This window comes from Octodon degus, unplaced genomic scaffold (assembly GCF_000260255.1).
Source record: "Octodon degus isolate 3935 unplaced genomic scaffold, OctDeg1.0 scaffold00112, whole genome shotgun sequence".
Taxonomy (NCBI): domain Eukaryota; kingdom Metazoa; phylum Chordata; class Mammalia; order Rodentia; family Octodontidae; genus Octodon; species Octodon degus.
In genome coordinates, this window is record NW_004524688.1 from 8439381 (window position 1) to 8450741 (window position 11361).

At 48.1% G+C, this 11361-nt stretch overlaps 1 protein-coding gene across 1 annotated transcript in view; it reads right to left on the reverse strand.

The window, feature by feature from the left end:
- Window positions 1-11361, reverse strand: part of Ccdc40 (coiled-coil domain containing 40) — a 72810-nt gene that overhangs the window by 40789 nt on the left and 20660 nt on the right. The window contains exons 6-9 of the mRNA XM_023699248.1: window positions 10881-11001; window positions 9629-9783; window positions 8679-8762; window positions 8381-8600 (exon numbers count right to left, since the gene is read on the reverse strand). Of these exons, the coding sequence (XP_023555016.1) occupies window positions 8381-8600; window positions 8679-8762; window positions 9629-9783; window positions 10881-11001 (580 nt within the window). The remainder of the gene's footprint in view (window positions 1-8380; window positions 8601-8678; window positions 8763-9628; window positions 9784-10880; window positions 11002-11361) is intronic.

Consider the following 11361-nt stretch of genomic DNA (forward strand, 5'->3'; position numbering starts at 1 on the left):
AGAACCAGGGATTGAACTCAGGCCCTTGTACTTGCCAGGGAATCACCTTATAGATTTCTTACCAGCTGAAGGACTCAGAGGCCAGGCAGCAGGCAGCTTCACACTGACGAGGCCAGGGCTGGTGCAGGCCAAGGAGGACAAAGCAGTCCTTTCCACCCCACCCAGGTTTATTTTATTTTATTTTTTGTACTGGCAGTCGAACTCAGGCCTTTGCACTTGCCAGGCAGGCACTTGTGCCACTGAGCTATTATATCCCAGGCCTGCCCAGAATTCTGCAGCAGATTTTCATCCGTGTTCCCAGAAGAGATCAAACCCTGAATTCCTGTTAGTAAGACTCACATGAGACTAATGTATCAAAGCCAGCCTGGCCAATTTGGCAAGAGTTTCTTTCAAAGTTTTAAAAAGCGCTGGATGGTTTCAGCCCTGAGAGGCTGGGGGGTAGGGGTGGGGTCACTGTTATCATCAAAACAAAAATAATAACAAATATTGGTGAGGATTTGGGGGAAAAGGATTTCTTCTACGTGGTTGGTGAAAGTGGAAACTAGTACAACCCCGGTGAAAAGCAGTGTGGCGATTCCTCAAAAAAACTAAAATTGGAAATTTCGATTGACCAAGGGCATTTTCCTTGAAGGTATCTTCCCAAAAGAGTTAGATCTATCATATTACAGAGACACACACACAGCCGTGTTCATTGGAGCGCAATTCCTGACAGCGAGAGCTTGGAAACACTATATATGTCTACAAACAACAGATGAACGGGTAAGAAAAGCACGGTATTTATACACACTGGAGTATTCCATTGTCAAAAGAAAGGCAAGCTTGAGGCATTCAGAGTTAGACGGATGCAACTTGAGAACATAACGTTAAGCGAAGTAAGTCCAACACACAAAGCTTCAAGTCACATGGTTTTTCTTTCACATGAAATCCAGAGTAAAAATGAAGACTGGAATAAAAGATGGATAATAGCAAATAGGGAGATAAACTGTAGTCAAAGGGAAAAGGGGTTATCAACAGATGGAGGGAGGGGCTGGTGAGATGGCTCAGTGGGCTGAAGCACCTACTTAGAACAAGCTTAGCAAAGCACAGGGACCGCAGTTCAATCCCCCAGCACCACATGCCAGCCAGCCCCGCCCCCTGGTGGACTGAGCTGGCCACACACACACACACACACACACACACACAAATAAAATTAAATTAAAAAAAAAAAGAGATGGAGGGAGAGGAGGAGGAGGAGAGAGATGGGGAATGCATAAAGGAGCTCGGGTGTGTTATGTACATGTACCTTCTGCTCACAGAGAACATAAACATTATGTACCATGCATATGTACTGATTAATAAGCTAACATTTAAACAATTTTTAAACATCCCATTATGAATCTTTTTTTTGTTGTTGTATTTTAGGGAAGGGTCTACAGAGTGTTCAGGGTCTCACTTCTAGATTAGACTCGTAGTGATCTATCTGTTTACAGCCTCCCAACTGCTGGGATTACAAGCGCATGCCACCACGCCCAATCTCAATTGTCTCAAGGCACCCCAGGGGCAGGGCCAGCACGGCAAACCTGAGGATTAAGCCCTTGGCCCCTGGGCCTGCTTGTAGGTGCTTTAATCCGCCGAGCTTTTTGGCCACCCCCCCATTACGAATCTTGATTAGAATTATACTAGATGCACTTCTGATTTGGACAGAAATGAGGCTTTTATATTATGAATTTTCTGGTACAGGGTTGCTCTGTTTATTTAGATCTGCTCTATGTCCTCAAGTGACGTTTGTTTTTCTCTAGATAGCGCCCATCACATCTTCTTGGGCTTAATCCCATGAAGCCTGCAGCTGCTTTCTAAAGTTGTTGCAGCTACGGTGGATGAGATTTTTAAAAATTATAATTCTTAACTGGGCACTGTTCAGATAGAAAACTATAACCTATAGGTGTCCTGGTACTGTCCTGATTTCTTTTACTGTATTTCTAACAGCTACTCCTTAGTTCTTATGGCTCTTCTAGGTGTCCACTGTGTCCCTGGGGCAGGTGACAATGTCAACAGCTCATCTCCAAATCAACATCTCACTTGTGCTCCACGTGCTCTTGCTCTGCTGGGTTCTCAAGTCCTACCGGCTGCACCCTCCTTCCACCCTGACTTTAGCTGTAGCATCTGCGCTTTCCTTAGAGGGGACGTTTCCTGTGGGTTCTGCTAAATGTCTGAGGAGCTGACTTTCTGCCCTGGTTTGGGATGGATAGCTTTTATCAAATGCCCCAGGAAACTTTTCCCCCACTTTTAACTGGCTAACATATGTATTAAATTTGTAGACTGCTTGTGGCAAATGCTTCCTGTGTTCCACAAGTGAGCCAGACTTGGCTTTGGGGTACCTTTCTTCGATACGTTGCGGCACTCATTTTGCTAACGCTTGGTATTTTCCCACCTCATAAATGGGACCGCTTCGTGGTTGTCTGGACTCACGCATTGCCAGTTTTTTGCAGCAAGCATTAGGCTGAGCATTCTGGGACAAGAATGGGGGTGTGCCCCAAATGTTTGCCCCTAAAAGGCTGAGCAACCTCAAAAGTGATACTCCTTAAAGGACTACCAGGACTTTCCCGTAACACCTTCAAATTCTGGCATTTGGGACTTTCACCGACACTACATTTCTTCAGTGAGGCAGTCAGTACCAAGTATAGCTGCCTTGAAACACAGTGATTATTCCTCTGCGCATTGCATAAAGTTACTTGTGTTATTCTGTTTCTGCTTTGGGGACATGGCAGAAGTTTGTCAAACTTATGGTCATTTAAAAAACTAAGCAATTTTATTTATCAAGCCAAGGCATTTTCTATTTTTTTTTAATAATGTCCCCAGCTTCTGCTTATTGTCTTTATTAATTTATTCTTCTTTTGGCTTATTTGCTCCCTGCAGCTTCCTCACTAGGATGTCCGTCCTCAGTGTTGTTTGTGAATCTGCGCCCTGTGGGCCTCGAGCTCATCTGAGAAGCCTGGCTGAGGAGGCATCCTCGCCCGTGGGCTTCTGGCTGTCACATCCCTAGCCTGTGGGGACAGTGTGCAGCCTGTCCAGGTGCCTTCTCCTTGGATCGGTGACCCCCTGCCTTGTCTGTTCATCAGAATGGTCTGGGAGGGGCTGGGGAGATAGCTCAGTAGAATAAGTGCTTGCCTGGCAAATGCAAGGGCCTGAGTTCAATCCCCAGTTCCGCAAAAAAAAAAAAAAAAAAAAAAGAATGGTCTGGGAGGCTTTAAAAAAGAAAGCCAGGAGCTAGACAGAGCAGAGGAGCCATGCAACATTTGAGAACAGGCTGACAGCACTAGGTGTCACAGGATGGTGCCACTGGGCACCAAGTGAGACTGTAGACAGGATCCTCTATGACATTATACAATTGATCCTACGACTACAACTTCTGGTGCCCCAGCAAAAATCCTAACATCTACCTGCCAGGAAGGGTCCCTAAAACTAATTCCTCACAGCCCGCACAACGGAGTATACAGGGTCTCTTCAGAATATCACCACCAGTTGAGGCTACACTAAGAAAGTGACTCTGGTTAGATGAAGACCCTTCTCCTCCTGGACAGCCAAATTTAAAGGACATACTCTGTGACTCGCACCACGTAACACAGTTCTGAGAGCCATCTTGGCTGTCAGACTTGTAACCAACCTCTCTAGGCACCAGGGTGTGAAGGCACAGGGAGGGCGTTTCACCAAACGTGCACTCCTGAAACCATAAAAAGCTCATAAACTGAAGCAATGAAGAAAAGCCTCGGGACGACTACTGTGTGCAAGTCAGAAGCTGTGATGAGAAATTGCGATCCAGCAGGGATTATATAAATTGTCACACTATCCCTTTAGTTATATGCCTTTACCTAACATACTTGCCTTGTTAAGGCTGTAAATGTTGTTAATCTGTCTAAGTCTGATGTTTATCTGAAAACAAGCATTATTACTTTTTGGATACAACTTCAAGACGACCGAAAATGAGAGGAAAGGAGGTGGTCCGCTGTGTAGCCTTCCAAAGGCCAGCCCAAGGCCTATGTGCAGACTGCCGCTGTACACCGGGCCAACCCCAGCTCCGGTGCACTCCTAGCAGCTGGTGTGACTTCAAAAACAAAAACTGAATGGATTATGCAAGGAGCAGGGAGGTGATTTTGACCATTCTTTGGCCCATGAACCATACTGTGACAACTACAGTCACAATATTCAGCAGTTACTAGTGAAACTCGGATCAAACAAAGGTGGAGTATAGCATGGGACAGTCATGTCCCTCCTCATTCAACATGACAGCAAGTACAGAAAATAGCTTATAGCGCTTTAAATGCCCACATCTGAACAGAACTGGCTGTCTCCAAGGAGACGGAAACAGTGACTAAGAAGGAAGCTCAGGGGCCCTCATTTTTTCACTTCTGAGTATTGGATCACATGAATATATTACCTGTTTTTTTGAAAATAACAAAAAAGAAAAGAAAAGAATAAACAACTCTGGGAGCGCAGACAGCCTCTCTGGTTGGAACAGCCCAGGCAGAGGTGTGACTGAAGCAGATGTGAAGGTGACAGGATTTGAACAGGAGCAAAGAGGAGGAGACAAGCATCACAGAGCAAGACAAAAGGCAGGGGCCCAGGATATGGCTCAGCAGCATAAGAGCCTGCTTGGGGCTGGTGAGATGGCTCAGTGGTCTAAAGCACCTACTTAGAACAAGCTTAGCAAAGCACAAGGACCGCGGTTCAATCCCCCAGCACCACATGCCAGCCGGCCCCGCCCCCTGGTGGGCTGAGCTGGCCACACAAAATAAATAAAATTTTAATAAAATAAAATGAATTAAAAAAAAAAAAAAAAGAGCCTGTTTGGCAAGCCCAAGGTCCCGAGTTCGATCCCCAGTACCACCAAAAAAACAACAACAACACTCAGGGACCCAGAAAGGCTGGACTGAGCCATCAAAGCAGTTCTCAAAGTGGGGGTCTGGTGATATCCACAACAGTAGCATGCTTGAAGTGGTTCAAGTGTTGTATTCGAGACCTACTGAATCTGAATTTCTGAAGCACAGAAGCAGCATCTTCGTTTATATCAAACTCCTGATAATCTTAGTGCTCAGAAGAATTAATTAATTAATTAGTGCTCAGAAGATGTAAATGTTCTCTATGATCCTTGGGTTTATTCTGCAGAGACATTATATGATGATTTAAAAAAAAAAAAAAAGAAAGAAAGCAGTGGTCAGATCCAGGAAGGGAAATGGAGAATCAGCTACATGCGAAGTTCAACCAGAGATCAGCCATATCACCAACACAGAATCCCATTAAAAACAATTTGTACTATCAATAAATACCAAGTATTTTGGTGCTGTGTGTGTGTGTGTGTGTGTGTGTTAAACAATTAGAAAGCTTTCTTTATATTCTTTGTTTTTGTTTTTGTTTGAGTGTTGGAGAGTTCAGCTTCTTTGAATTGTAGAAAAAGGCCAGAGGGGCTGGCGAAATACCTCAGTGGACTACAGCTCCTGCTTAGACAAGCTTTGGCAAACACGGGGACCACAGTTTGATCCCCGCACCACATGCTGCTCTAGCCCCACCTCCAGGGCAGGTTGAGCAGGCCACAGAGTCTGGGCATAATCCCAGGACTGGGGAGGCTGAAACGGGAGGATCACTATGAGTCCAAGCTGCGTGGCGAGACCCTGTAACAACCAAATATGGAAAGAAAGAAAGTAGACAGAAAGACAGACAGACAGACAGACAGACAGACAGACAGACAGACAGACTAGAAAGCAACACCACTAGACACATTCCTCTCTGTTTAAAGCAAAGTCAAGTGTGCTTTGCCCAGTTTTTGGTACTGCAAAGGCTACTTGAGTCACTGATCTTTGTCCATGTTCCCTTCTTTGATTTTTGTGTTCCACACTTGTGTCCCCACTAATGCAATTTTAAGGTAGGCAGCACACAATAACCACCAATCCTTGAGTTTGGGGACTCGTACTGCCATGAGCTATGTCCAAAACAATCTGTGGTTCTCACAATGATCAAATTCATGTTCAATATAACCCCACTATACTTTTATTTCAAAATCTCATATTCACAATGTCAGGCTGAAATACTGAAATCTCAGTATAAAAGCCAACATTTCTGAGATGCAAGGTTTGGTTTTTTTTTCCAGTTGCTCCGGGGAGATGAGCTGGAAGACCTGATACCTTCCACAAAACTCTGGTTCTAGTTAATACAGCTTAGGGTTGCAGAAAAAGCACAGTGGTAAAAACAAACAAACAAAGCAAAAAAAAAGCAAAGGATACTTGGTCTCCCCTATCCAGATCACAAGTCCAGGCTGGCTGGCCCAGGGATGGCTCTCTCTAGCTCCTCGGCACAGCTGGTGGAACCCTGGGTTCCAGTACAGCCTGGATCTGCTGCGTGGCCGCCTGGGCGCCTCCTGCCCAGGGGCCTGCAGGTCTGCAGCATTTCTTCCTTTGCCTTTTGAATTCTGAACCTCACCAGCTGTGTGTAGGTGTGTTTGCTTTAAATCCCAGCTGGCCCACCTCGAGTCTTCCTATGCTAAGGCCTACCTTTCCTGCATTCCTGCCGTGGCCGCTCTTCCTGTGAAGCCTGTGGACCCACAAGGACTTTCACCACCTCTTCCCCATCACAAAACATCCATTATTTGAGACTTGCTGCTCCAGGGAGGATTCCCCAGACTGGCCTTTCAGCCAAGAGTTCAGTATTCACTGGCCAGTTCTGGTATCGTTGGTAATGGTGGTGGGCAGGGACAAGCACTATGTTTTTTTTTTTTTAACTCCAAGTGTCCTTCATGACTGTCATTCTCATTTACAATGCAGTGTCCCCTAAAATCTCAGGCAGACAGCCACTGGCATTTCCCACTCTAGTCTGCTGCTCTACCTGCTAAGCCAAAGGCTGCTCTGGTAACCCCATTTTGATGTGGAAGCTTCGCCTCCCTCCAGGTGAGGTAGGTGACTGTGGGCATTCTGGAGGGGTGGAGCACCAGGTGTGTGGAGAGGTCAGGGTGAGGGGGTCCATCCACCTTCGGTGTGGTCTACACCCTGCTACATATGTCAGGGCATCGTGACTGCCAGTCTTAAGAGTGGATTATTGTTTCTATCACTGGGAGGTAGCTCGAAAGAGATTCTTAAATGTGTCCCCTCAAAAATCTGCCCTAAAGCCTTACTCCCCAGTTCAGCAGGGCTCTCCTCAACGAGGGTCCACCCAGCCGAGCTCCACCTCCCTTTCCTTGCCTTAGCCACAGGAGGCTGCTGCCTGCGGGCATTGGGTCCCCTGTCATGTTCCTCATCCTCCAGAACTGTGCGCAAGACAAAGTCCTGCCCATCTTGGATGGCCAGGTGTTACTCTGCCGCTACAGCACAGGAAGAGCATCTGAAAAGTCCAAAACCTTCGCTGTACTTCTCAGGGTTCACTGTGCCTTTTTCCAGGACGGCAGAACATACATCCGATTCCACTTGCTTCCTTCAGGGTATTTTCCTGTTGTATTGGTAGTAAAGTTGACAGACATCAAAATGCACTGAGCCTCAAGTCATTGGGGACACCACAGGAGGAAGTGTGATGAGTTAATGTAAAACTAAATGCAAAAAAATTACTCTGCTCAACTTTCTGTGACCCCACTTCCTTGTAAGACCGCAAGGAGGCTTGGTGCACCATTGATAAATCATCAATAGACTGAGAGGTCCCAGAAAACAATGCTCCCAGAAAAAATGTATGCTGAGTAATGGTCACACTGTCCCTAAAGGTACTGTTCTATGTTAAATGACAAATTTGTTTGACAAACAGGATGCGGTTTCCACCTTTAAAACCTCTATACTTCTAAGACTCCTGGCTGTTTGTCCCGCAGTCCCGGGCCCAGTAATAAAAGGCTCATATTTAAATTTTAATTTTGGATTCTGGTCTGGTTTCTACGTTGAGAACCCATAACAGAAGTACCCCGAGGTCCACACTGCTGTTTGCTCTGGCTCCACAGGGGTGACTCAGTAGGGACGCCGCTTATTGTGCGGCGCAGCTCCTAGGCCTTCTGTGCAAAGCAACAATTTCTTTCCCGTGAAATTGCTGGGCTGAGACCATGCGCCCAGCCTTCGTGTGCTTCGGCATGCGCTCCTGTGCTGGCCCAGTGAGCTGCACATCCTGCTCTGCGCTCCCTCCACACTTGCCTCAGAACCTCCTTGCCACCCCTCCTTGGAGTTTGTGTCTAGGCCAGACTGTTACTATGGTGGGTTTCGGCCTCTGCTGCATTGTCCAAGTGCTTTTTTAAGATACTTACAGGACTTCCTTTCCCCAAAAAACAGAGCCTTTCCAGGACACATACACATTTTCATTTGCTTAGTGTCCCACGATAGCACAGGGACACACACAGGGGGCTGCACACTAGGGAATGCAATGCTTGCGTCGCTGGGTGCCTTACGTTTTTTCCGCTCCTCATTGGCGGCTGCCCAGGTCTTGGTGTAGAGCGTGCGCACCTCCTGCAGCTCCTCCTCCTTCTGTCTCCTCTCGCTGGCAGCGATGGAGTGGCGGTCCTGGCTCTTCCCCAGCTGCATCTGCAGTCGAGCCAGGTGCTGCTGGACCCCATAGAGATTCACGCCCAGCTCCTGACACTCTGTTCGGCTTTGCTTTTTGGCCACCTCCTGCACCAGGGAGAGACAAACAGGATCAACAGATGGACGGTTCCCAGGCAGGCTGGGAGGTGACAGAGCCATACGCACCAGCTCTTGCACTTCCAGCTTCAGCTTGTCTATCTGACGGTTCAGATAGCTCTTCAAGGCAGCCTGGAATCTGACCATCAGGGGCTAAAGCAACAGAAAGCCATGCGGTTACTCCTGTCCCATCCAGGTCACAGGAAATGGGACACAGAGGCAATACGCACACTGGGCACTCCCACTTCTGCCTGGCAGGCCTCCTTCCAAAGGTACAAATTCAAGACACCTCACAGTCCCATCATCCCGGGCACTGCAACACTAGTGCACGGTTTGGTAATGGATAGTGAACTGGCTGCTCCTCTGAGTTTTACCAGGGCTCAGAGGGTGGTGGTGAGCATCGGCCAGGATGCCAGCATTGAGCAGGCGCCCAGAGCATTTTGCTAGGGCTCCTTCCCACACCAGAACACCTCAGCCTCCCAAATGGGCAGCTCCAACCGTGATCTGCCTATCTGCCTTTGCTCCCTGCCAGAGGCTGGGACAAGGAACTGTAATCAGGTTGGTATTTTCAAGGCAGTGGCCCCACCCACCCTGCACAGGTGTCTGTGGTTGTTACAACACAGGAGGGGTACAACTGGCATGTGGTGGGTGGGGGCCATGGGTGCTGCCTACAGAGCCCAGGACAGCCCCACAAGAGAATAAGCTGACCCCAAGGGTTAGTAGAGTTGAGGTTGGGAAAAATGTATATCCTAGGTATTTCAATGTAAAAGAACACACTTTACTGGGCCAGGGAGATAGCTCAGTAGAACAAATGCTTGTCTGGCAAGCACAGGGTCCTGAGTTCAATCCCTGGTACTGCAAAAAAAAAAAAAAAACCAGAACACACTTTACAAAGCAAGAGGCATACCTGCAGACAACAGTGCAGTGGGCAGTGTAACAGGGACACGGCATGGTGGTCAACATGGGCAGAAAAGGGCCCATGCAGGGAAAGTAAACCCTGGAATGAGACACTGTCTTACATGGTCTGGGTCCAAAACCACCAGCTGGGATCCCTCGTCTTCTGCCTCTTCACTCCCCTCAGACTCTATTCTCTCCACTGAAGTCTCTTCTTCAGGGCTTAACTCTTGGGCCTGGTCCAGCAACGCTTCCTCCGGAGAGTGGGCATCAAGGTCCTCTGGGGAGACCACAGGGGAGAGGGCAGATGTCACTGAGGCGTTCACAGAGTGCCTGATCACTGTATCCCGGAGGAGCGGGCAGCAAAAGCGCTCCCACTCCCATGCCATATGAGGAGGACAAAGAAAAGCCATCCGAACCAACGGGGGCTTCCAGGCGTGGCAGCACAAGCTGAGAATCCCAGCCCTTTGGGAGGCTGAGGCAGGATAAATGCAAGTTGGAGCTCAGCCTGCACAACTAAGTGATTTAGCGAGACCTTAAGGCAAAATAAAAAGGGGCTGGGAATATAGCTCAGTGTAAAGGTCTTGGGTTCAATCCATACTACTACAGGGAGAAAGGAAGCAATCTCAGATGTTCTTTATGGTCTCTGGTTGGTCCACCAATGTTTTCCATAGAAAGAATCACATTTTAAAGGTGGGCAGGAAGCCAATGCATCCTGGAGATACTTCTTCATATATGCAGAGTGAAGAGAAAGGAGGCTCGCTGCTGAGGGACCAGATCACTTGCTTGCATAAGTTACGAGTGGCTCTTGGGTCCTCCTCATCCGTACAAAGGAGAATGGCTTCCACTTCACTGGATTAGTGAGGATGCAATGAGATAAAAGAGACTAAATGTCCCATAAATCGTATCTGTACCTGCGGATGATACTTTCATTTTAGCCTCCCAGCCTAGACCGGTCAGCTTGATTGTGTCAGCTTGACCAGCTTGGGAGCTGTGCAGGGGACTGGTAACCACACTCCTGGGTGTGTCTGAGGGAGTGACGGAAGCATGACTTTGGGTCTGTGTCTGGGCCTTCGCCCCTTCCTTCCTAGTGCTGCCTCTCAGCTGCCACAAACGCAGCAGCTGTGTTCTACCATGATGGTCCTGCCTGGGAGCCGGGGGACCACGGACTGAATCCTCAGAGACCATGAACCCAACTAAGCCTCTCCTTCTTTAAGTTATGGGTGTTGGGTATTGTGTGCAGCCATGGGAGAGCCGAGGAATATGCAGCCCTACAAGTAGCAAGACAGCCATCGCCTCGTGGCTTAGCTTGCACAGAAAGGACTGTGCAAGAGGTTTAGCTTGTTTCCAGGACAACGGTGGCAGGGGTGAGGGTACCTTCTTCAAAGTGTTCCTCCAGGCTCAGGGAAAGCTCTTCCTCATCTGAGGGCACCACGCTGCTCCCTTGGGTCAGTCTGTGCTGAAAGCCCATAGGAAAGGCTTTCTGCTGTGGGTCCTGCTGGGGTCAAGAAAAGAACCACCGAGGTTGACCAATGAGGGCCGCCATGCTTTGCATGTGGCTTAATGGGGTTCCCTGAAAGGGATGTAGTGAAACCTTTAAGATCTGGGGGGCTCTTACCTCAGCAGGGGTGAGTTCTCAGAAGGAAGCTCCCCAGAATGCCTGAGCTCAGCTGGGGTGAGCCTGCCCCTCCCTGCTCACTCCCACCACTTTTCTATCCCATTGTGCTTGAGGGTTTAGCCGCTGTAAGCAGGAAGGAAAAGGAAAAAGTGCTATAGATGGGAAAGGAAGAAAGCTGTCTTATCTTTTCTCTCTCTCTCTCTCTCTCTCTCTCTCTCTCTCTCTCTCTCTCTCTCTCTC